Source organism: Anolis sagrei, chromosome 8, assembly GCF_037176765.1.
Source record: "Anolis sagrei isolate rAnoSag1 chromosome 8, rAnoSag1.mat, whole genome shotgun sequence".
Lineage (NCBI taxonomy): Eukaryota > Metazoa > Chordata > Lepidosauria > Squamata > Dactyloidae > Anolis > Anolis sagrei.
The window spans coordinates 7861906-7889314 of NC_090028.1; the positions used below are offsets into that span (position 1 = coordinate 7861906).

At 42.2% G+C, this 27409-nt stretch overlaps 1 protein-coding gene across 1 annotated transcript; it reads right to left on the reverse strand.

The window, feature by feature from the left end:
• On the reverse strand, positions 1 to 27357 carry DNAAF1 (dynein axonemal assembly factor 1). The gene is made up of 13 exons (XM_067471016.1): positions 27223 to 27357; positions 24857 to 24992; positions 24518 to 24628; positions 22692 to 22818; positions 22154 to 22245; positions 21054 to 21275; positions 18175 to 18341; positions 15600 to 15721; positions 10438 to 10631; positions 8053 to 8247; positions 3290 to 3399; positions 2180 to 2248; positions 1 to 804 (listed from the first exon to the last, which is right to left on the reverse strand). Exons 2-13 carry the CDS (start codon positions 24978 to 24980, stop codon positions 538 to 540), a joined length of 1800 nt encoding a protein of 599 aa, XP_067327117.1. The 5' UTR covers positions 24981 to 24992; positions 27223 to 27357; the 3' UTR covers positions 1 to 537.
• Between the last annotated feature and the right edge of the window lie 52 nt (positions 27358 to 27409).

Here is a 27409-nt window from a genome sequence, read left to right on the forward strand (position 1 = left end):
TGAGAACAAAGGCTTTTATTTCAACTGAACAACAAATTAAAAACAAACACGTAGTTGAACTAAGCAGAGAAACTCTGTGACCAGTTGCAAACCGAACACAATCCTGCAGAACCGAAGCTGAATACGGTGGGAGAAAAGACTTGGCAGCGTCTTGAATCATTTAGACTTAAACTCACTTTGCTTTGGTCCGACCATACTAATATTTTTGTACACAAAGCTAAAGGGGAACATAAAAGATGCCGGAAACTAAACTGCTTCAATAGCAAACATGGCTGACAGGTAAGTCTTAATACACTTAAGGTAGGCCAAACATGGCTTACATATGTTGTCGCAAATTACAAGAATTTTCCTTGTTTTTGATGGCTTACATCAGGCATAGGCAAACTTTGGCCCTCCAGGTGTTTTGGACATCAACTCCCACAATTCCTAACAGCCGGTAGGCTGTTAGGAATTGTGGGAGTTGAAGTCCAAAACACCTGGAGGGCCCAACTTGTTGCCAGATTGACAAACGATCTATCCCAAGCAAAAGTGGAGTCTTCAATAAGGTTCTGGAGGCATCTCTTCAATTAAGGGCTTCAAGGGCTGGTCTGGATGCCCTCCAGAGTCCCCTTCTTCTTGCATTAGGAGGTCGGCAATGATGGGCGGCAAGGACTCCTTGGCATCAGCCCCGGGGACCTTATTTTCATTCGAAAAGATGGAGGTTGGGATCTCTTCTGGCACGATAACCTCAGAAATTAGTGTTTCCCCTTCATCTTCTTCATCCTCGTTGGCTTCAGAAATCACTTCAATCTTTGGAGAAGTTTGCTATAAGTGGGAAACAAACAAGTACTAGTTAACACCTCTCAAACAGAGGGTGTCTCCAGGCAACAGAGGCCAGGCTAACTCTATGCAGATATTTATTTATTTATGACATTTATATGCCACCCTTCTCACCCCAAAGGAGACTCAGATACTATATTGTAATATTACATGTAATATAAAATATTTAATTATAATATATTATTATTAGTATAGAGCGGCTTACAAGATATATATCGATACAATACATTATATTATTAGCATAGTACAATATCAGTATTATATATTACTATATTGTACTATACCAATATATTGTAATATTATTAGTAATATTACATGTAATCTATATAAATAAAAATGTAATGTTCGTTTGTGGGATTAACATAACTCAAAAACTACTGGACGAATTGACACCAAATTTGGACACAAGACACTTAACAACCCAATGTATGTCCTTCACTCAAAAAAATTTGATTTTGTCATTTGGGAGTTGTAGTTACTGGTATATATAGTTCACCTACAATCGAAGAGCCTTCTGAGCTCAACCAATGATAGAATTGAACCAAACTTATATAGAGTAGCCGTCCTCTGCCACGCGTTGCTGTGGCCCACATGGGGGTTCTGTGTGGGAAGTTTGGCCCAATTCTATCGTTGGTGGGATTCAGAATGCTCTGTGATTGTAGGTGAACTATAAATCCCAGCAACTACAACTCCCAAATGTCAAGATTCTATTTTCCCCAAACTTAACCGGTGTTCACATTTGGGCATATTGATTATACTTGTAGAGTTTGGTCCAGATCCATCATTGTTTGAGTCCACAGTGCTCTCTGGATGTAGGTGAACTACAACTCCAAAACCAAAGGATGCTGCCCAGCCAACCCTTCCAGTATTTTCTGTTGGTCATGGGAGAACTGTGTGCCAAGTTTGGTTCAATTCCATCGTTGGTGGGGTTCAGAATGCTCTTTGATTGTAGGTGAACTATAAATCCCAGCAACTACAACTCCCAAATGACCAAATCATATTTTTTTTGAGTGAAGGACATACATTAGGTTGTTAGGTGTCTTGTGTCCAAATTTGGTGTCAATTTGCCCAGTGGTTTTTGAGTTCTGTTAATCCCACAAACTAACATTACATTTTTATTTATATAGATTATTTCATCATAAGCCACCAGCAAAAGCTAAAACATTTCAAAGCTCATGATACTATATTAATTTTCATCTCATTTTTCAATTGAGGAGCTTGAAATGTGGGAATATCTGTATTTTGACCTGTGCAACAAACCTATGTTCGACTGAGCAATAGCAACCGGTTGCCCATTTTGCTCCGTGATTAAGTGAAGTTGACAAAAACAGGACAAGGAAAATATTTTTTTTTAAATCACCTTTTTAGTGAAAATCTCCTCCTCTGCCAAAGTGTCGCTGGATTCCACATCTTCCAAATCAGGCAATTCCTTTTAAAAAATAATAAGTCATTTCAGGCAGGCCTTCAAATGCTAATGAAGGTGATCAGCTGAAACATTCACACCTAACTGCAGCAGGGAAGAGCTCTTTGCCCCACCCCAGCCATTCCACAGATATATAAACCCATTGTCCTAATTCCAACAGACCTCACTACCTCTGAGGATGCTTGCCATAGATGCAGGCGAAACGTCAGGAGAAATGCCTCTAGAACATGGCAATATAGCCCGAAAAAACCCACAAGAACCTAGTGATTCCAGCCATGAAAGCCTTCGACAATACATTGAACATCTCTACGGGGAGAAACTGTTCCAAGACACAAGGAAATTGGAGAAACTAAGGACCAGGAAAGCACATCTACTGTGCTCGCTGACTTTCCTTCTACGCTGCAGAGACACAGATACCATCCCACAATTTCTCGCAGCCAAAAGGACTTTCAAAACACCACAGGCTCATCGGATCTATGACCGCCTAGAACGCAACCTCTTACGAGAGAGAATTCACACCATCCGCAAAGAACTCGCAAACACAGACAAGGAATTGCTGATTAAAAAACTCTAAAATTACAACAGCAAAACAACAGAGAGGAAACAACCAGGCACAGATTAACACCTCCCAGCAAGAGATTTTCCCAGGCTCAGGCAGGCCTTCAAATGCTAATGAAGGTGATCAGCTGAAACATTCACACCTAGCTGCAGCAGGGAAGAGCTCCTTGCCCCACCCCAGCCATTCCACAGGTATATAAACCCATTGTCCTAATTCCAACAGACCTCACTACCTCTGAGGATGCTTGCCATAGATGCAGGCGAAACGTCAGGAGAAATGCCTCTAGAACATGGCCCTATAGCCCGAAAAAACCCACAAGAACCTAGTCATTTTTGATGTTTTATTGAAGAAAGTGGCTTTTTGAAGAATCATTCCTTGGGGTTTTACTTTGAATGTTGCAAGCTGTGGGCCGGTGGTTTAAAAAGCATGCTTCTATCCACCACACCATCCTTTCCAAACGCACAACACACTCCTTTGTCAATACGTACATCAAGGAAGAGTTTCTCTGGTGCCTCCATCTTAATTTCTTCAATATGTGCCGGATCAGGGAGTTCAGTAAGCTTTGGTCCTGGTGTGGCCATCTTGTCTGTTGACATCTCTAAAGAATAAACAACATATGTAGTGCTTCCACATTTTGCTCGACATGGAAATCAAAAACTAAATTGCGTTAAAGATCTCGAGGCATTTCTGAGTACCATATTTCACTTTTCTTTGGGCAAATTCATGCAGAGGTTGGCACCTTTGATCCTCATGGCTTCATAATAATAATAATAATAATTATTATTATTATTATTATTATTATTATTATTATTTCTATCCCGATTTTAGGGCCAGGCTTTAGCACAGTGGGCTAAACTGCCAGCTGTAGAAAATCGATCGAAAGGTGGTGTCGTACTCTGGAGCAGAATCACCTCTGACTTTAAACACACCAGCTGAGTAAAATCAGCAAGCAGTTTATTTAGGAACATATTGTTGCAACCCAGAGCAGGAAACGAGACCATAAGATAACAATCCACCACACTTGACTGTGGGAAAAAACAATCCCTTTTTATTGATGAAAAAATGGTTACAAAATAGAGGAAAATGTGAAGTCAAAAAGCCACACTAAAATTCAGCAGTCAATAATATCCATGAACTAGATCAAAATTCCAAAAGCAACACTGTAAATACCTGGAACCTGTTAGCAATCCACTAACCGTACTTGGAGCACTAGAAGCCTTTTGGGATGTAGGCCACGGGAAATGGGAAATCTGCCAAGGTAATGCCTCAGTCTAAACTATGCCTGATCTAACGAGACAGCCTGGCGAGAGGCACTTAAAACTGAAGAAACTGTTTCGTGACACGCCTCCAGGCTTTGAAGCCTGTGTTTCCTCTTCCCTTAATCTGCTTGACCTTCGCAGACTCTGCAATTCACTCCTGTTTTTCCAAATCTGTCCTTTTCTGTCCTCATTAAAGAAGCCAGGTGTTAGCTCCTCTGGAGAGCTATCACCACTTGGCTCTGAGACGTTCTCATCAGAATGTGTAGTTTCACTTTCCAAGCCACTGACCTCAGAATCAACATTTTCATTACCATCAGGGAAAAAAATAATCCGTTGCTGGCCTGCGCGAGCGCAGGGAATACCATTGGTGTGAATCACAGGCATACCACGCGGGGAAAACTAGGGACTTGAATCGATGAAGAACACAGAAGGATATCCTATAGGTAAAATGAGCTAGGCAGACTGTGGCGCAAAAACTTGGCATTATCCTGACGTTGCCTCAACTGAAGCAATTGTCTCTCACACATCATTATAAACTTTTCCCTGACTCCAAAACTGCTAGGAACGGATTCTTTCTTGGTTTCGGTTTACTATCTATTTTCTGTTGAATTCAAGCTGAGCGTCTTAATTGCTGCCCGGACTGCCTCTGTTTACCAAAACTTCTTTTCCTGTTCAAGGTCTTGCTCCCATCATTAACTCCTGCACCTAGTACCTCAGTCAGCTTCATTCTCAGACAACTGAGCAGGTAACTCTGGCGAAAGGCCTTTCTCAAGCCCAGGACCTTGAGAATCCTCTTGTAGCAATTTAGGCCTCTCTGACCTCTCTTTTAAACTCCATTCAGGCCCAAGTGACCCCTCATCCCCAAATCCACCAGACCCTGGCCCAGGAACTGAATCAGCATCCCCATTCCCTTAATGAACATCAACATGAACATCATCCCCATTCTCAATATGAATATTAACATGAACAGCAGACACAATCGCAGGCTGATATACAACAGGTTGGCAGTTCAAGCCCAGGTTGGGGTGAGCTCCCACTGTCAGCCCAGCTTCTGCCCACCTAACAAATTGAAAACAGTAAATATGGGTTGCTTACCTGTAAACATAGTTTCCCAAGTGGTCACCTGTGAATTTGCACATATGGTATATTCCTGCTGTCGCAACAGAAAGATCTCGAGACGAAATTGACAGTTGACGTAGCCCCGCCCACCTTCCCCGTCCATATAAATAGCCCTTGAGAGGGGCTATGGTCAGTTCTTCCTATCCGCTGCTAAAAGCAGCAAGGGAAAGGAGACCTAATTCATGCAAAAAAGCACAGCCAGAAGTCCTGAGGCATGACCTTTAACAGGAAGCGGGGAGGATGGGCGGGTTGTACAAATCTGCCCACCTAACAAATTGAAAACAGTAAATATGGGTTGCTTACCTGTAAACATAGTTTCCCAAGTGGTCACCTGTGAAATTGCACATATGGTATATTCCTGCTGTCGCAACAGAAAGATCTCGAGACGAAATTGACAGTTGACGTAGCCCCGCCCACCTTCCCCGTCCATATAAATAGCCCTTGAGAGGGGCTATGGTCAGTTCTTCCTATCCGCCGCTAAAAGCAGCAAGGGAAAGGAGACCTAATCCATGCAAAAAAGCACAGCCAGAAGTCCTGAGGCATGACCTTTAACAGGAAGCGGGGAGGATGGGCGGGTTATACAAATCTGCCCACCTAACAGATCGAAAACTGTAACGTGAGTAGATAAATCGATACCACTTTTAGCGGGGAGGTAATAAAAAGGTGTCCATAAGAATATGCTGGCGATTCGATCAGGAGGATGACTACGGACAACAAAGCTCCTCCACATGGAAGATGGAGCAACAGCACCACCTCGTGGCCAGAGTTGAGCACAGCCTCCAGATGCTGGACATGGAAAAGATGAGAAAGTCTACCTCTGTAGTGTTTACATATTCTCTGTCCTTGTTAATTGTATAATGGCATTGAATGTTTTCAGTATATGTGTTCTGTAATCCACCCTGAGTCCCCTTGGAGAGATAGAGCAGAATATATATATAAAGTATATTATTATTATTATTATTATTATTATTATTATTATTATTATTAGAACCACAACAATTTGAGTCCACAGCAGACATTCTGCTGGCTGTTGTATTGGATCACACTTATTATTATTATTATTATTATTATTATTATTATTATTATTATTTGAAACACAACAAGATGAGTCCACAGCAGACACTCTGCTGGCTGTTGAATTGGATCACACGTATTATTATTATTATTATTATTATTATTATTATTATTATTTGAAACACAACAAGATGAGTCCACAGCAGACACTCTGCTGGCTGTTGAATTGGATCACACGTATTATTATTATTATTATTATTATTATTATTATTATTATTATTTGAAACACAACAAGATGAGTCCACAGCAGACACTCTGCTGGCTGTTGAATTGGATCACACGTATTATTATTATTATTATTATTATTATTATTATTATTATTATTTGAAACACAACAAGATGAGTCCACAGCAGACACTCTGCTGGCTGTTGTATTGGATCACACTTATTATTATTATTATTATTATTATTATTATTATTTGAAACACAACAAGATGAGTCCACAGCAGACACTCTGCTGGCTGTTGAATTGGATCACACGTATTATTATTATTATTATTATTATTATTATTATTATTATTTGAAACACAACAAGATGAGTCCACAGCGGACACTCTGCTGGCTGTTGTATTGGATCACACGTATTATTATTATTATTATTATTATTATTATTATTATTATTATTAGAAACACAACAATTTGAGTCCACAGGAGACACTCTGCTGTCTGTTGTATTGGATCACACGTATTATTATTATTATTATTATTACTATTAGAAAAACAACAAGATGAGTCCACAGGAGATACTCTGCTGGCTGTTGTATTGGACCACACGTATTATTATTATTATTATTATTATTTGAAACACAACAAGATGAGTCCACAGGAGACACTCTGCTGGCTGTTGTATTGGACCACACGTATTATTATTATTATTATTATTATTTGAAACACAACAAGATGAGTCCACAGGAGACACTCTGCTGGCTGTTGTATTGGACCACACGTATTATTATTATTATTATTATTATTATTATTATTTGAAACACAACAAGATGAGTCCACAGGAGACACTCTGCTGGCTGTTGTATTGGACCACACGTATTATTATTATTATTATTATTATTATTATTATTATTATTATTTGAAACACAACAAGATGAGTCCACAGCAGACACTCTGCTGGCTGTTGTATTGGACCACACGTATTATTATTATTATTATTATTATTATTATTATTATTATTAGAAACACAACAAGGTGAGTCCACAGCAGACACTCTGCTGGCTGTTGAATTGGATCACACGTATTATTATTATTATTATTATTATTATTATTATTATTTGAAACACAACAAGGTGAGTCCACAGCAGACACTCTGCTGGCTGTTGTATTGGATCACAATTATTATTATTATTATTATTATTATTATTATTATTATTATTTTCTCTCCATAAGGAGACTCAAAGGGCTAACATTAAAAGCATTACAATAAAAAATAGAGGTAAAAGTTTCCCCTCGACATTAAGTCTACTCATGTCTAAGGGGGTGGTGCTCATCTCCATTTCTAAGCTGAAGAGTTGGCATTGTCCATAGACACCTCCAAGGTCATGACTGCATGGAGCTCCGTTACCTTCCCACCAAAGCAGTACCTATTGATCTACTCGTATTTTTTGCATGTTTTCAAACTGCTAGATTGGTAGAAGCTGGAGCTAACAGCGGGAGCTCATGCCAGCCTTCGAATTCAAACTTACAGCAACCCAATACTTGGATGTGAGGTAAGTCAAGAGATATTTTAGCGCATGATACCTTTAAAGGTATATCACAACTTGATTCTTTCGCTTCATATTCATACTTACCCAAAGGACTACTCCTTTCAGGTCCACTCAACTGATGTTCTAAGTTTGCTGTTGCAGCCAGGGCTTCTTCATGGGCCTCCAGGCTTTCCTTCACAAACTTCTCAATCTTCTGCTCTGTTTCCATCTTTTCTACAGTATCCAAAGACTCTACCGCATTGCTGGGGACAATGTCACTGCTTGGAGATGGGGTTTCACCTAGAACATCCCATAATAAATAGAAATGAGCTTGTTTGCATTATTTACATTATTTAATTGTTTTTTTAAGTACACAAAACAGTGAGATCTTGGTTCTCGCAACAGAGGCAAGGGATGCTCTTCAGGACCAGTTCTTGGCTCATCAAAAATGATTCAAGAAATAGAGTAAAGAAGAAACTGCCAAAGAGGCCAAATGTTCCAAATGGTATCCTGGCTTTTTTTGAGTAGTAGTCTCTGAAAATTAATTTTGTTTTGACAATGGCAAAGAAGAAGAGGAGGAGGAAGATGAAGGAGAGGAGGAAAAAGGAAATAGTAGTCATGGAGGAGGACGAAGATGGGGAAGAAGATGAGGAAGAGGAAGCAGTAGTTATGGAGTAGGAAGAGGATGAGAGAGATGAAGAAGCGGAGGAAAAGGAAGTAGTTGGAGGAGGAAGAAGACAGGGAAGAAGAAGAGGAAGAGGAGGTAGTAATGGAGGAGGAAGAAGAAGACGGGGAAGAAGAGGAGGAAGAGGAAGCAGTAGTCATGGAGTAGGAAGAGGAGGAAGGAGATGATGAAGCAGAAGAAAAGGAAGTAGTCATGGAAGAGGAAGAAGACAGGGAAGAAAAGTAGGAAGAGGAAGCAATAGTCATGGAGTAGGAAGAAGACAGGGGAGAAGAGGAGGAAGAGGAAGTAGTAGTTATGGAGTTGAAAGAGGAGGAGGAAGATGACCACGCGGAGGAAAAGGAAGTAGTCATGGAGGAGGAAGAAGACAGGGAAGAAGAGTAGGAAGAGGAAGCAGTAGCCATGGAGTAGGAAGAGGAGGAGGAAGATGACCACGCAGAGGAAAAGGAAGTAGTCATGAAGGAGGAAGAAGATGGGGAAGAAGAGGAGGAAGAGGAAGCAGTAGTCATGGAGGAGGAAGAAGACAGGGAAGAAGAGGAGGAAGAGGAAGCAGTAGTCATGGAGTAGGAAGAGGAGGAGAGAGATGAAGAAGCGGAGGAAAAGGAAGTAGTCGGAGGAAGAAGAAGACAGGGAAGAAGAAGAGGAAGAGGAAGCAGTAGTCATGGAGTAGGAAGAGGACGGAGATGAAGAAGCGGAGGAAAAGGAAGTAGTCGGAGGAGGAAGAAGATGGGGAGGAAGTAGGAATCATGGAGGAGGAAGAAGACAGGGAAGAAGAGGAGGAAGAGGAAGCAGTAGTCATGGAGTAGGAAGAGGAGGAGGGAGATGACGAAGGGGAGGAAAAGGAAGTAGCCAGGGAGGAGGAAGAAAAAAGGGAAGAAAGGTAGGAAGAGGAAGCAGTAGTCATGGAGTAGGAAGAAGACGGGAAGAAAAGGAGGAAGAGGAAGCAGTAGTCATGGAGTTGGAAGAGGAGGAGGGAGATGACGAAGTGGAAGAAAAGAAGTAGTCATGGAGGAGGAAGAAGACAGGGAAGAAGAGGAGGAAGAGGAAGTAATCATGGAAGAGGAGGAAAACAAGGAAGAAGAGGAAGAGGAAGCAGTAATCATGGAGTAGGAAGAGGAGGAGAGAGATGAAGAAGCGGAGGAAAAGGAAGTAGTTGGAGGAACAAGATGGGGAAGAAATGGAGGAAGAGGAAGCAGTAGTCATGGAGGAGGAAGACGAGGAGGGAGATGAAGAGGAGGAGGAAAAGGAAATAGTCATGGAGGAAGAAGAAGACGGAAGAAAAGGAGGAAGGGGAAGTAGTTTTCATGGAGGAGGAAGAAGACGGGGAAGAAGAGGAGGAAGAGGAAGCAGTAGTCATGTAGTAAGAAGAGGCGGAGGGAGATGAAGAAGAGGAAAAGAAAGTAGTCATGGAGGAGGAACAAGACAGGGAAGAAGAGGAGGAAGAGGAAGTAGTAGTCATGGAGGAGGAAGATAAAGAGGTAGAAAAGGAAAGGGAAGAACAGTGGAAGAGGACAAAGAGGAGAACAAGGAGATGGTAGTGGAAGAGGAAGAATCGGAGAAGGAAAAGAAAAGGGGGGAGAGGAAGAAAAGAGGAAGAGGAAAAAAAGAGATGGTGCTGATAGAGGAAGAATCTGAAAAGGAGTAGAAGAAAAAGAAAGAAAGAAGAGGACAAGGAGGAGGTGGTGGCAGAGAAACAATTGGAGGAGGAGAAGAGAAGTAGGAGGAGTTGGTGATAGAGGAGGACTCAAAAGAGAAGGAAGAAGGGGAAGAGGAAGAAGAAAAAGAAGAATCCGCCTGGATGGACAAACCTTCTTGTTGGCCTGCTGATGTTCTGTTTCTCTCTTCCATTTCACGCTGCCTCTTCTTCTCCATGGCTCTTTGCCGGACGGCAGTGAGAGCATCGAGGTTGTCTTGGATCTTCTTTCTTTCTTTGGTCTCCCATGCTTCCCTTTCTTTCTTTTCAGCTTCTCGTCCCCCTGCAGCCCAGGCTTCCGCACACGCTCTGGTTGCAATAGGGAAGACGGGCATCAGGCCCTTGAAAGTGGGACCCACTCATTTCTGTGTAATTCATTTCCATGTACTCTACTAATTCAACATTGGGCAGCTGCCACAATCTGTCGGGACCCGCCAGGAAACTGTCGTTCATTGCAACAGTTCTTCTATGTCAGTGTTTCTCAACCTGGGGGTCGGGACCCCTCGAGGGGTCGCGAGGGGGTGTCAGAGGGGTCACCAAAGGCCATCAGAAAATAGTATTTTCTGTGTGGGAAGTTTGGCCCAAATCTCTCATTGGTGGGGTTCAGAATGTGCTTTGATTGTAGGTGAACTATAAATCCCAGAAATTACAACTCTCAAATGTCAAGGTCTATTTCCCCCAAACTCCATTAGTGTTCATATTTGAACATATTGATTATTTGTGCCAAGTTTGGTCCAGATCTATCATTGTTTGAGTCCACAGTTCTCTCTGGTTGTAGGTGAACTACAACTCCAAAACTCAAGGTCAATGCCCACTAAACCTTTCCAGTATTTTCCGTTGGTCAAGGGAGTTCTGTGTGTAAAGTTTGGTTCAATTCCATCATTGGTGGAGTTCAGAATGCTCTTTGATTGTTGGTGAACTACAAATCCCAGCAACTACAACTCCCAAATGTCAAGATCTATCTTCCCCCAAACTCCACCAGCGTTCACATTTGGGCATATTGGGTATTCGTGCCAAGTTTGGTCCAGATCCATCATTTCCCCCAAACTCCATTAGTGTTCATATTTGAACATATTGATTATTCGTGCCAAGTTTGGTCCAGATCTATCATTGTTTGAGTCCACAGTTCTCTCTGGTTGTAGGTGAACTACAACTCCAAAACTCAAGGTCAATGCCCACCAAACCCTTCCTGTATTTTCTGTTGGTCATGGGAGTTTGGTTCCTTTCCATCGTTGGTGGAGTTGAGAATGCTCTTTGATTGTAGGTGAACTATAAATCCCAGAAACTATAACTCCCAAATTACAGAATCAATCTGCCCCCACCCCCAACACTACCAGTATTCAAATTTGGGCGTATCGGGTATTTGTGCCAAATTGGGTCTAGTGACTACATCCTGCATATCAGATATTTACATTATGATTCATAACAGTAGCAAATCTACAGCTGTTATGGTTGGGGGTCACCACCACATAAGGAACTGCATTCAGGGGTCATGGCACTTGGAAGGTTGAGAACCACTGTTCTATGTGAAGATATCAAAATGCCACCAGTGGGGTGGGATTTGGGGCTGAACAAAACAGTGAGGTTGAACAGAAAGCTCTTCTGAAATGTCTAGCTTAATCCTTCCTGTATTTACTGTATATACTTGAGTATAAGCCTAGTTTTTCAGGCTGAAAAAGCTCCCCTCGGCTTATACTCGAGTCAAGGTTATTTATTATTTTACTCTGTTATTGGTATTATTTTTATTTCATGTATTATTTTACTCTCTTTATTATTATTACATTTACAGTATTTTACCCCATTATTATGCCAGAAGGGACAGAGAGTTTCATCTATGCTGATGATCGTGCCATCACCACTCAAGCGGGGAGCTTTGAGATGGTTGAAAAGAAGCTCTCCGAAGCTCTAGGTGCTCTTACTGCCTATTACAGGGAAAACCAGCTGATCCCCAACCCATCTAAAACACAGACATGCGCCTTTCATCTCAAGAACAGAGAAGCATCCCGAGCTCTGAGGATTACCTGGGAAGGAATCCCACTGGAGCATTGTAGTGCACCCAAATACCTGGGAGTCACTTTGGACCGTGCTCTGACCTACAAGAAGCACTGCCTGAACAAAAAGTGGGCGCTAGAAACAACATTATACGAAAGCTGACTGGCACAACCTGGGGATCACAACCAGACACAGTGAAGACATCTGCCCTTGCGCTATGCTACTCTGCTGCTGAGTATGCATGCCCAGTGTGGAACACATCTCACCACGCTAAAACAGTAGATGTGGCTCTTAATGAGACATGCCGCATTATCACAGGGTGTCTGCGCCCCACACCACTGGAGAAATTACACTGCTTAGCCGGTATTGCACCACCTGACATCCGCTGGGAAGTAGCAGCCAATAGTGAAAGGACCAAGGCAGAGACATCTCCAGCTCATCCCTTGTTTGGGTATCAGCCAACACGTCAACGACTTAAATCAAGACATAGTTTTCTTAGATCTACAGAGACACTCGTTTGAACACCTCAGCAAGCGAGAGTCCAAAAGTGGCAGGCCCAAACCCAGCTCCTCAATCTGTGGGTGATACCAGATGAGAGACTCCACCCAGGGCACACAGAAAACTGGGCGACTTGGAAGGCGTTGAACAGACTGCGCTCTGGCACCACGAGATGCAGAGCCAATCTTAAGAAATGGGGCTACAGGGTGGAATCCTCGACATGCGAGTGTGGAGAAGAGCAAACCACAAACCACCTGCTGCAATGCAACCTGAGCCCTGCCACATGCACAATGGAGGACCTCCTTGAGGCAACACCAGAGGCACTCCAAGTGGCCAGATACTGGTCAAAGGACATTTAACCAACTACCAAGTTTGCAAAACCTGTGGTTTTTTTTAATCTGTGTGTTTGTTTTGTTCTGTTAGAAATGTAATACCATGGTATAGTTGCTGATGACACGATAAATAAACCCTATTATTATTATTATTATTATTGTTATTGTTATTATTATTACATTTATTATTTTACACTATTTATGATTATTATTACATTTATTATTTAACTTTATTATTGTTACATTTATTATTCTACTCTATTATTACTGTTATTATTGCATTTCTATTATTTTACTTAATTATTATTATTATATTTATTATTTTACTCTCTTTATTATTGTTGGAAGGATACGTAAGTACATTTACATTGAAGATATGTAATGATTTAATCAGAGATGGGCAGTCTTATCTCAAATTACAGTTTTATCTAAATATTCAAAAACATTTAGCCTATTGATGCCTCAATTAATGTAATTTTATTGATATCTATTTTTATTTTGAAATTTACCTGTAGTGGCTGCATTTCCCACCCTCGGCTTATACTCGAGTCAATATGTTTTCCCAGTTTTTTTGTGGTAAAATTAGGTGCCTTGGCTTATATTCGGGTCGGCTTATACTTGAGTATATACGGGTAGTTATTAGGAGTAAAAGTTGTGATTTATTCTGTAGGTTAATTTACTAACAGGCTTATTAATCTTAAGTTAGACTATCCAAGAAAAGATAACTACTTCTTAGACCCCCTGGTGGCGCAGCAGGTTAAACTGCTGAGCTAATGAACTTGCTGACTGAAAGGTTGGCTGTTCGAAACTGGGGAGCTGGGTGAGCTCCCGCTGTTAGCCCCAGCTTCTGCCAACTTAGCGGTTCTAAAACAATCACATGTGAGTAGATCAATAGGTACCGCTTCTGTGGGAAGGTAATGGGACTCCATGCAGTCATGCCGGCCACATGACCTTGGAGGTGTCTATGGACAATAATAATAATAATAATAATAATAATAATAATAATAAACCTTTATTTGTACCCCGCTAACACCATGACATATTTAAAACTAAGGCCGGGCCAATGTAATGATTAAAAAATATTAAAATGCTGGGCATGGCAGGTGAAATAGATAGGTTTTTGGAGATAGGTGCAATGTGCAGACAATCTTAAATCTCTAATAAATTGCATTTGGGACATGATGCTTGGAGGTTCCTATTCTGGGAAGGCACACTGGAACAACCACATCTTCAAGCTCTTCCTAAAGACTGCCAATGTTGGGGCTTGTCTGATGTCCTTGGGGAGAGAGTTCCAGAGTCGGGGGGCCACCACGGAGAAGGCCCTGTCCCTCGTCCCCACCAATCTTGCTTGCGACGCAGGTGGGATCATGAGTAGGGCCTCTCCAGATGATCGGAGAGATCGTGTGGGTTCATATACGGAGATGCGGTCACGAAGGTAGGCGGGTCCCAAACCGTTTAGGGCTTGGTAGGTAATGCCGACTCTTCAGCTCAGAAATGGAGGTGAACACCAACCCCCAGAGTCAGACACAAGTAGACGTAATGTGAGGGGAAACCTTTACCTTTACCTTAGACCTCCTATTACACTGTTCAACGGAGAAAAAGTTGCGGGCCTGAAAATAGTTGTTCTTTTATGATTTTGGGGTGCTGAAAACGAAAATGACATTTAAAAATGTATATTGGCTCTAGTTTTTATGATATAAGCAATCACGTGATCACGTATGGTTGAAAAAATGCATGTTGCGACTTACACTATGGAAGATTCTAGAATATTTTAGAAATTTTGATGACGCAGTATTAGTGCCGTATGCAAAAGCCAGAAAGCCCTCTATAAGGCCAGACTTTTGAACGGTGAGGGTCAGTCAGTTGAAGACTGAGACAGTATCGTTCAACATCCTTTTACATTGTTCTTTTTACTGTAGTTATGCCTCGCACGTGTGTAAATAAAGCACTATGGAAAAAAGAGATCAAGGCCAATGGACTCCGTCAATGCTGTCAGACTCCTGCTGGAGCATTGCAAGAGGGAATCCTTTCCTTGAATACAAAAGAAAAGTCAAAAGACGCAAACAGGATAGAAACTAAAGTCACGATTAAAGCGACACTTAAACTTTCAGACTTTTCAACTGCATTAAGCCTACTAATATAGTTTCTTGCTGCACAAACATAAACAATAGACTAATTAAATAAATATTTCTCATGTATAAACTATTGGCAATATAATTTGACTAAAATTTAGTCAATATTCACGGTTTATATACACGCAGTAAGGTTAGGCGCATTATCATAATATTAACGAATTACCTATTGTGGAGAAAATGGAAATAGCTGTTGCATAAAAACCAGAGCCAATTAACACATTTAATTATTATATTTGAATTCAGCATGTTAAATTGATTAAGAAACGGCACATTTCGTTTCCGCAACTGAGAAAAACTGAAAATTTGTAGAACAGTGTTACCTGTCCTTTGGGAAAACGGGCCTGTCATCCAGATACGTCAAATGTTTCAGTCGGATGGTAAGTGTTCTTCTATAGTTGGCAATTTTCTTAATTACGACATTTCCCATTAAGTTCAACACACGCTGCAACCAAAAAAAAAGGATAAAACTAAACAGAAGATAGTAGAAAGTCTTGTACAATGTGTGACTCCTATCTAAAACAAACAGTATTGCAATAATTTTAATCTGAAAGCCATATCTTTTCTTGACTTACAGTGAGTTCAAAACCAGGTGTCTTGATCTATAAAGATGGTTTTTTGATGGACTTTCCCATATAAAATGTACTCCTCTTTCCTTCTAAAATAGCATTTCTCAACCTGGTGGTCAGGACCCCTGGGGGAGTCATGGGGGGTTTCAGAGGGGTCACCAAAGACCATCAGAAAACATTGTCGAAGGCTTTCATGGCTGGAATCACTAGGTTCTTGTGGGTTTTTTCGGGCTATAGAGCCATGTTCTAGAGGCATTTCTCCTGACGTTTCGCCTGCATCTATGGCAAGCATCCTCAGAGGTGTGAGGTCTGTTGGAAGTAGGAAAAATGGGTTTATATATCTGTGGAATGGCTGGGGTGGGGCAAGGAGCTCTTCCCTGCTGCAGTTAGGTGTGAATGTTAGCTGATCACCTTCATTAGCATTTGAAGGCCTGCCTAAGCCTGGGAAATCTGTTGCTGGGAGGTGTTAATCTGTGCCTGGTTTTTTCCTCTCTGTTGTTTAGCTGTTATAATTTTAGAGTTTTTTAATACTGGTAGCCAGATTTTGTTCATTTTCATGGTCTCTTCCTTTCTGTTGAAATTGTCCACATGCTTGTGGATTTCAATGGCTTCTCTGTGTAGTCTGACATGGTGGTTGTGCGAGTGGTCCAGCATTTCTGTGTTCTCCAATAATATGCTGTGTCCAGGTTGGTTCATCAGGTGCTCTGCTATGGCTGACACCTCTCAGCAAGAGATTTTCCCAGGCTCAGGCAGGCCTTCAAATGCTAATGAAGGTGATCAGCTGAAACATTCACACCTAGCTCCAGCAGGGAAGAGCTCTTTGCCCCACCCCAGCCATTCCACAGATATATAAACCCATTTTTCCTACTTCCAACAGACCTCACACCTCTGAGGATGCTTGCCATAGATGCAGGCGAAACGTCAGGAGAAATGCCTCTAGAACATGGCTCTATAGCCCGAAAAAACCCACAAGAACCTATTGTCATTGCTTTTATTGTCAATGCTTTTACTGCTTTTTTCTGTATTTTGTTTATTGTAGTCACACGTTCTGTGTTTTACTGCAATATTATTTATTTTATTGTAACTTGTATCTTATTTTATTGTAATTTGTTGTTTGGGCTTGACGTCATGTAAGCCTCCCCGAGTCCCCGTTGTGGAGATGGTGGCGGGGTATAAATAATAATAATAATAATAATTATTATTATTATTATTATTATTATTATTATTATCCCTTTTGCAGAGAAGGCTGAAGACCTCTCCTCCTGTCCTCTTCCTTTTTGGAAACAGACGGTGAATTCTCCCACCAATATCCCTCCTCTGCTGTAATTGGCCAGCTTCTCAGCAAAGAGGAGGACTCTTTCTGGGACTCCAAGGGGGGAAACAGAGAGCAGGCGTACATATCGCATGGCAGTGTGGTGTGTATGTGTGGGCGAAGGAGAGCATGTGAGGCTGGAAGGAGGCTCACGGCAGCGAGTCCCTCCAAGGCAGGGGAATTCTGAGTGGGAGGTTTGGTCCAATTCTATTCTTGGTTCAGAATGCTCTTTGATTGCAGGCAAACTATAAATCTCAGCATCTACAATTTCCAAATGTCAAGGTCTATTTTCCCCATACTCCACCAGTGTCCACATTTGGGCATATCGATTATTCGTGCCAAGTTTGGTCCAGATCCATCATTGTTTGACTCCACAGTGCTCTCTGGATGTAGGTGAACTACAACTCCCAAACTCAAGGTCAATGTCCACCAAACCCTTCCAGTATTTTCTGTTGGTTATGGGAGTTCTGTGTGCCAAGGTTGGTTCAATTCTATCATTGGTGGAGTTCAGAATGCTCTTTGATTGTAGGTGAACTATAAATCCCAGCAACTACAACTCCCAAATGACAAAATCAATCCCCCCCCCCCCACAACCCCACCAGTATTCAAATTTGGGTGCATTGGGTATTTGTGCCAAATTTGGTCCAGTGAACGAAAATGCATCCTGTGTATCAGATATTTATATTATGATTCATAACAGTAGCAAAATGACCGTTATGAATTAGCAAAGAAAATAATGTTATGGTTGGGGGTCATCACAATCAGGGGAACTGTATTAAGGGGTCGCTGCATTAAGCACTGAGCTGCTGAGCTTGTTGATCGAAAGGTCGCAGGTTCGATTCTGGGGAGCGGCGTGAGCTTCCGCTGACAGCCCCAGCTTCTGCCAACCTAGCAGTTCGAAAACATGCAAGTGTGAGTAGATCAATAGGTACCGCTCCGGAGGTATCATAAGATATGAGTTAAACCCCAAGCAGTGCAATGGATCAGGCGATAATCTCAGCGTGACATTCTGCTTACCAAATCAGGCATGGTTTCCAGGACATTTAAAATATTGGGATCCTCCAGTCGGTTGTGGGAGAGGTCAAGAACACTGATGCTTGGGCATTCCTGCAAGTGCTGGATGTCTTCCACCGTCTGCAACATATTGTGAGCGATCTGCAGAGTGTGCAGCACTTTCAAGGAAGCTGTCAAAGAAGAACAAGACCGACATGAAATAAATGCAGAGCATTTTCTCTGCAAACACGGCAACCCTGGCAGGGTGCAAAGCTTTTGGTGACACACTGAAATGGTGCCAAACCAGATAAAATAATAATAATAATTTCAGTGGTTTAACTCGCTGCACCACTGGGGGCTCCAAAGGAAATACAGCAGTGGTACTCAACCTTCTTAATGCTGTGACCCCTTAATATAGTTCTCCATGTTGTGGTGACCCCCAACCATAAAATTATTTTTGTTGCTACTTCATAACTGGCTGTCCTCCTTTCTTCACAACCGTGGACAGCGAGTGGAGAGGGGAGGCCTGGTCTCTGAGAGGTCCCCTCTATCTTGTGGGGTTCCTCAGGGGGCCATTCTCTCCCCTCTGTTGTTTAACATCTATATGCAACCACTTGCTCAGCTGGTTCGAGGTTTTGGGCTTGAGTGTTACCAGTATGCCGATGACACTCAGCTGGTGCTGAAGATGGAAGGCTGACCGGACTCTGTACCCGATTGTTTCCATCAGTGCCTCCTCGAGGCCGTGACTGGATGGCTGCGTGCCAGCAGGTTGAGGGTGAATCCAGCAAAGACGGGCATCCCATGGCTGGGTGGACCGGGCAGTGGGGACATCCATCTGCCCACCCTGGATGGCGAGGCGTTACGCCCGTCATCGTTGGTAAAGAGTCTGGGAGTCCTTTTGGACCCTCTGCTGACAATGGAGGCCCAGGTCTCCGCCGTGAGCAGAACCGCCTTCTTTCACCTGCGGCAGGCTAGACGGCTGGCCCCCTCCCTGTCCAGGGACGACCTAGCTACGGTGATCCAGGCCACGGTCATCTCAAGGCTGGACTACTGTAATGCCCTCTACATTGGCCTCCCTCTGTCGGTGATTCGGAAGCTCAAGTTGGTACAAAACGCAGCTGCTCGGCTTCTTGCGGGAATTCCGATGAGATGCCACATAACCCCAATCTTACTGCAGCTGCATTGGTTACCAATTGAGCACCGGATCACTTTCAAAGTGATGGTACTCACCTTTAAGGCCTTGCATGGTCTGGGGCCAATGTATCTGAGGGATCGTCTCACCCCCTACCAACCCCAGAGATCCCTCCGCTCTGAGGACCAAGATCTATTGGAAGTCCCCAGTGTCAAGACCTTGCGTCTAACGGCAACCAGACGCAGAGCCTTTACAGCAGTGGCGCCATCAGTCTGGAATGCTCTGCCACCTGAAGTTCGTGCCCTGCGGGACTTACCAGCTTTCCGCAGGGCATGTCAGACATACCTGTTCCGACAGGCTTTTAATGTTTGATACTGTTGTTTTTAAATTGTTTTAAATGGCTTTTAAACTTTGTTAGATTTTAGCTATTCTTGTAAGCCGCTCCGAGCCCCAGGGGAGTGGCGGCATATAAGTTTAAATAATAAATAAATAAATAAATAAATAAATAACTGTCAGTTTGCTACTGTTATGAATCGTAATGTAAATATCTGATATGCAGGATGTATTTTCATTCACCGGATAAAATTTGGCAAAAATACCCAATATGCCCAAATCTGGATACTGTTGGGATTGATGGAGGGGAATGATTTTGTTATTTGGGAGTTATAGTTGCCAGGATTTATAGTTAACCTGCAATCAAAGAGCATTCTGAACTCCACCAGCAATGGAATTGAACCAAACTTGGCACCCAGAACTCCCATGACCAATAGAAAAGTACTGGAAGGGTTTGGTGGGCATTGATCATGAGTTTTGGAGTTGTAGTTCACCTACATCTAGAGAGCACTCTGGACTCAAACAAGGATAGATCTGAACCAAACTTGGCACGAATACGTAATATGCCCAAATGGGAACACTGGTGGAGTTTGGGGAAAATATACCTTGACTTTTGTGAGTTGTAGTTGCTGGGATTTAGCGTTCACCTACAATCAAAAAGCATTCTGAACCCCACAAATGGTAGAATTGGGTCAAACTTCTCACACAGAACCCCAATGCCCAACAGAAAATACTGTGTTTTCTGATGGCCTTTGGCGACCCCTCTGACACCCCCTCATGACCCCCTCAGGGGTCCCGATCCCCAGGTTGAGAAACACTGAAATACAGATTTGTGCTATTTTAGTATAAGTTTTAACTGCCAGGCCATAGATATTTTCTAGGCCTGGGCAATCCATGGTTCTAAATGGTTCTAAAGTACTTACAAAACTAAAGTTCTGGTGGTGAAAATTTCAGAACTCTAACAAAACTCTCAAAATTTAATTATTATGTCATTATTGACGATTTTTATGACAGAACCAATTAGGAACTGCCATTTATAATGAAATTTTGAGAGTTTTGTTAGAGTTTTGAAATTTTCACCACCAGAACTTTAGTTTTGTAAGTACTTTAGAACCATTTAGAACCATGTATTGCCCAGGCCTAATATTTTCACTACCTGAGTCTACATATTGTAACACATGTTATTTTTCTTAGATAGCTACATATCTCTAATAATAACAGTAACAACTAAATCCTTTGCATTGCAACCTATGAAGTTCTTCCAGTTGGCTACAGTCATGCAGCGTTTAAAGCTGGGGAAGGAGAATCCCACAAATTATATCTATCGGATTATACCTTTCCTCAGCATTTAATCTGTTGGGTAGATGGCTGGGGTTTGTAATCCAAAATCCCAGACTTAGAGGACAGGGCCTTTTTTAGGGGATGTTGCAACTCTTACAGAGGTTTTCGATGGTCTTGACGTAATTGTTGCTGAGGTTGAGCGAGTCTAGCTTTTGCAAGTGTTCAAGGTTCTCGATTTTATGGATCAGATTGAGATGCAGGTAGAGGCAACGCAAATCGGTCTGAGTGGTGAGGTTCTCGATCTTGGTCAGGCCATTGCATTCCAGCCACAGGCACTTGAGCCCTGTATATTCTTCCAGGTTCTCCAGACGGTCAAATCCTACAGGGAGAAAGAAGGGCGGAAAAGCAATAGTGGAATTTGGCAGAAGGAATGGTCTCTACGTTATGGCATGCAGATTGGGTTCTGTTCCAAAAGATGGGGGCAGAATCATTATCAACGGGGGGAATAGTGACCAAGGCAGCTAACACCTCCCAACAAAGGATTCCCTCAGGCAGGAATCAGCCAGGCTTTAAAGCTGCAAGACTATTCAGATACATTACATTGTTCTCTCTGCCAGTATTTTTAAACTTTTAATCTTTGCAACTGGCCCTGCCCACTGTGATCAATTTTTTTTCTTTTTTGTGTTCAATTATTGCAATTGTATATTGTTTGTTGTGCTTCTTTATATTGTTCCTTGTATTATTTTTTCTTTATATTTTACTGTTGTATTCCTATGTTGTATATTTGTATTGCTGTATTATTGGGCTTGGCCTCATATAAGCTGCCTGAGTCCCTTTGGGGAGATGGTGGTGGGATATAAATAAATAAATAATTATTATTATTATTTTCAAAGTGGCCAATTCACACTTGCCTCCAGCAGATATGAGTTCTTTCTCTCACCCTGGACATTATTCCACAATATAAACCCCATTTTCCTAGTTTCTAACAGACCTCACAACCTCTGATTATGCCTGCCATAGATGTGGGCAAAACGTCAGGAGAGAATGCTTCTGGAACATGGTCACACAGCCTGGAAAACTCATAGCAAGTCAGCACAGCAACATCTTGCATCACCTGAGCCTGAAACTTTTCTTTAAATGTTTGTGTGCACTGACTCAAGTCCATTTTCACCCATGTTTTACAATGTTTATAATCCCAGAATGTGTTTCTTTTTCTATGTCAAATTATTCCGTTGTTGTTTAGCTCGCAACAATTACCTTTGTAATGAAGATACAGGGTGTCATTCAAGCTCGGGGTCATGTACAACTTGTGCTGTTTGCAGACATCTCTCAATAGCTTTTTGGTCATTCTAAAATAATGACAGGAGGAGGGGGAAAAAACCTCAGTCGTAGAGCACCAGCTCTGGGAGCTTTACAGCAGAAAGTTGGCTCCTGGGGCTATTTTTAAGGTAAAGGTAAAGGTTTCCCTTTGGCATTAAGTCTAGTTGTGTCTGACTCTGGGGGGTAGTGCTCATCTCCATTTCTAAGCCAAAGAACTGGCATTGTCCATAGATACCTCCAAGGTCATGTGGCCAGCATGACTGCATGGAGCACAGTTGCCGAAGTGATAATCTTACCTGGGGCTTATTTTGGGGGAGGGCTTATTTTAAGAGCATTCTGAAAAAAATATACGTTTGGGTTTATACTCTGGGAAATGGGAGATGATGCCCCTTCCAATATCTCAATCTGCTTTAAGGAACTGGCAGCCTTTCAATAATTTTGATTCATCTAATGAAAGCAACGGAAGTGAAATTACCGTATGCCACCTCGTTTGGATTCTGACTGTTCGCTGGACGGGTCAGTCGCCGGCTTCTGATCCCCATTTGTCATCGGCTGGTTTTGTGGGGACACGTCAGTCACAGAGCCACCTTTCTTCTGTGGTGCTTGAATGTGAAATGTGAAAATTAAATATTTAGATTCTTTGGGGAAGTAAATTAAACAACACAGCTTTACACAGAGAGGACACAGTGTGTAACCAATGATCCAAACTAGAAAGGTTTCTCAATTCTGTTTCCCCAACCCATCCTGTGCCAGTCTTCTCATCTAACTCTGGATTTGCTTGACAGTTAGGCAAAAGGGTTAACATAAAATGGGTGGCATGGGATTGTAAGCAATGAACATAATTGTGGGGTTATTTTGTATTTAACTGCATTTTAACATTTGTATTTTCCTAAAACAATTTAATATTTGGATTTTTTTAAAAAAACTGGAATTTGTATTGGGTGTGTTTCTTGGGTAGCTAGCAGCCTTGAGTACTTATGGGGAGAAAGGCAGGACAGAAATAAATTTAAGGAGGAGGAGGAAGAGAAGAAAAAGGAAGATGAAGAGATGAATAGTAGAATTAGGAAGAAGAAGAGAAGAAAGAAAAAGAGGAAGAAGAAAAGGAGGAGGAGGAAGAGGAAGAAGAGGAGGATGAAGAAAAAGAAGAAGAGGAAGAAGAAAAGGAAGAACAGGAGGGAGAGGAGGAAGAAGAGGAGGAAGAGAGAGGACGGAGAAGAGTAGAAGGAAGAAGAAGAGGAGGAGGAAAAAGAAGAGGAAGACGAAGAAAAGGAAGGACAGGAGGGAGAGGAGGGAGAAGAGGACGAGGAACATGGCGGAAGAAGAGGAGGAGGAAAAGGAAGAACAGGAGGAAGAGGAGGAGGAAGAGAGAGGATGGAGTAGAAGGAAGAAGAAGAGGAGGATGAGAAAGAGGAAGAAGAGTAGGAGGGAAAGGAAGAGGAAGAAGAAGAAGAAGAAGAAGAGTAGAAGGAAGAGGGAAAAGAAGAGGAGGAAAAGGAAGAAGAGGAAGAAGAAAAGGAAGAACAGGAGGGAGTGGAGGAAGAAGAGGGGGAGGAACACGGCGGAAGAAGAGGAGGAGGAAAAGGAAGAACAGGAGGGAGAGGAGGAAGAGGAGGAGGAAGAGAGAGGATGGAGAAGAGTAGAAGGAAGAAGAAGAGTAGGAGGAAGAAGAAGAAGAGGAGGAGGATGAGAAAGAGGAAGAAGTGTAGGAGAAAGAAATGGAAGGGGAGGAGGAAGAGAAGAGGGGGAGGAAGAGGAGGAGGAATAGGAAGAGGAGGAAGAGGGAAAAGAAGAAGAGTAGAAGGAAGAAGAGGAAGAAGAAAAGAAAGAACAGGAGAGGGAGGAGGAAGAAGAGGAGGAGGAGGAACACGGCAGAAGAAGAGGAAGAGGAAAAGGAAGAACAGGAGGGAGAGGAGTAGAAGGAGGAGGAAAAAGAAGAGGAAGACGAAGAAAAGGAAGAACAGGGGGGAGAGGAGTAGAAGGAGGAGGAAAAAGAAGAGGAAGACGAAGAAAAGGAAGAACAGGAGGGAGAGGAAGAAGAAGAGGAGGAGGAAGAAATGGAAGAGGAGGAGGAAGAGGAAGAAGAAGAGGAAGAGGGAAGAAGAAGAAGAGTAGAAGGAAGAGGGAAAAGAAGAGGAGGAAAAAGAAGAGGAAGAGAGTGAAAAGGAGGAAGAGGAAGAAGAACAAGAACCAGTTTGACAGAATCAGCATCTTGAATTCATAAGGAATGAATGGGAACTTGGGACTCGTTGTGTCAATTGATCCCATAACTCTTTATTTTAATTTTTTGGTCCATGAAATTACCTGGTTCTCCAGTATCTGGTTCTCCTGCCCCGCTCATTTCTAACTTTAGTTCTCCATGTTTAGTATTCTTTTTCTCCTCTTGCTCTTCTTCCAGCAGCGGAGGCTGTCGTTCTAGAATTCCGAAAGATGGAAACGAGATCAGTAGATGTCTAATTATGACAATTCCGAAGAAAAAAGCAGTCCATTAGTAGAGCAGACTCTACTAATACATTTGTTGTTTAGACCTTTTGTGATGAAAATGAACGAGATGTCAAGATAACGGCATTCAAGTGGAAATGTTCAGGTGGGAATGCTTCACCTGGACAAGTCATAAATAAATGTTTTCTTGGGGAAAGCTACCTTCTTTTATGATGTCCTCGCTGCTGGACACAAGATGGGCCTGCCTTTGCTCTCTGGTCCCTTGGCCATGTCCTTCTTCTGCAATCCCTTCTTCTGAGCCAGGCTCATTATTGAGCGGATGCATTTCCAAATGTTCCTAAGCAAGGAAAGAAAATAAGATTTCCAAGGTATTGACTGAATAATTTTGAATTTGCAAACTAGGTTTCAGTTTTTGGAGTACTTGTATCTATCTAAAAGTCAAAGTATGTATGTATGTTAATTGTTATTAACTAGGATTTATGTGATATTTTATGTAACATTGTTTGTAAATGTATATTGTCATTGTTTATATACTTATGTATTATGTTTTTTGTATGTGTGGCACTTTGGAGATGGATTGTTGAAGGCTTTCATGGCCGGAATCACTGAGTTATTGTAGGTTTTTTTTGGGCTATATGGCCATGTTCTAGAGGCATTCTCTCCTGACGTTTCGCCTGCATCTATGGCAAACATCCTCAGAGGGAGTGAGGTCTGTTGGAACTAGGAAAAAGGGTTTATATATCTGTGGAATGACCAGGGTGGGACAAAGGACTCTTGTCTGCTGGAGCTAGGTGGGAATGTTTCAAGTGACCACCTTGATTAGCATATAATCTCGTCTCTCGTCTCTCGTCTCTCGGCCTGCCTCACAGGCACGGCTGGCGGGGACAAGAGATAGGGCCTTCTCGATGGTGGCCCCTCGGCTGTGGAACGCCCTCCCCACGGAGATTAGACTAGCTCCATCATTAATGGTATTCCGCAAAAAAGTGAAGACCTGGTTGTTTGAGAAGGCGTTCGAATAGTCAGTGCAATGAGTGTAATGAACATAGGAATGAAACAATGGACGACGGATCTGGATCATGTTTTTAGGGATGAGACGCTAGTGAATGGTTATTGTTGTTAATTGTATATTATTGTATAATGTGTTATGTTGTTATGTTGTTTTTATACCGTGCTATTGTAGCACTGAATTTTTGCTGTTCTTGTTGTTAACTGCTGTGAGTCGCCTAAGGGCTGAGAACAGCGGTATACAAATAAAGTAAATAAATAATAAATAAATAATCACAACACAACAACAGAGAGGAAACAAACAAGGACATCTAATCACCTCTTAACAAAAGTTTGCTCGAGGCACTACCAAGCCATTATATGCTAACCAAGGTGGTCAGTTGAAACATTCACACCTAGCTCCAGCAGACAAGAGTCCTTTGTCCCACCCTGGTCATTCCACAGATATATAAACCCTTTTTCCTAGTTCCAACAGACCTCACTACCTCTGAGGATGCTTGCCATAGATGCAGGCGAAATGTCAGGAGAGAATGCCTCTAGAACATGGCCATATAGCCCGAAAAAACCTACAACAACCCAGATGGTGGATTATCTCCTTTGAAATGGATTATGAGTCCACATCACCATAGCCCAGATTATCAAAGCAGACCATCCTCAATATCTGCTTTGAACCGGATTATATAAATCCACATTGCTATACAATCCAGATTATCAAAGCAGACCATCCACATTATCTGCTTTCAACTGGATTATATGAGTCCACACTACCATATAATCCTGATTATCAAAGCAGATAATCCACACAATCTGCTTTGAACCAGATTATACAAATTCACATTGCTATGTAATCCAGATTATCAAAGCAGACCATCCACATTATCTGCTATGAACTGAATAATATGAGTCCACACTGCCATATAATCCAGATTATCAAAGCAGATCATCCTCAATATCTGCTTTGAACTGGATTATATGAGTCTACACTGCCATATAATCCTGATTATCAAAGCGGACCATCCTCATTGTCTGCTTTGAACTGGTTTATATAAGTCCACACTGCCATATAATCCAGATTATCAAAGAAGACCATCCACACTACCTGCTTTGAACCGGATTTTACGAGTCCACACCGCCATATAATCCGGATTATCAAAGCTATCATCCTCATTATCTGCTTTGAACTGGATTATATGAGTCTACACTGCCATATAATCCAGATTATCAAAGCAGACCATCCATCTGATCTGCTTTGAACTGGATTATATGAATTCAAACTGCCATACAATCCGATTCAAATCAGATAATCTGGATTTTATATGGCAGTGCAGAAGAGGTGCATCTGCACTGTCGATTTAATGCGGTTTGGTGCCATTTTTAACGGCCATGGGGTCCTGGGGGCTGTGGTTCGGCAGAGAAGGCTAAACCCGTTGCAAAACTACATCTCTCTCCATTCCAGAGCACTGAGCCAGTTGAAGCGGTATCAAACCGCGTTAAATCCGCCGTGTGGATTCCCCCAGAGTGTTTCTGAGCATTGGAGTCTCTCCCATTCCTTTGATACCCACAAACTCTTCTCTGTTCACGCAGAGCGTTTAAAATGGAAGGAAGTCCTCTACTCCGTCGGCAGAGCCATCCCAAACCGTCCTGTCCCTTTAACGGCTTTTCCGGACTGCCGTTTACCCGTTGCCATGGCGACGGGGAGTTGCGTTCTGCGCCTGCGCGCTGTAGTGTCAGGGGACTCCGCCCTTGGCT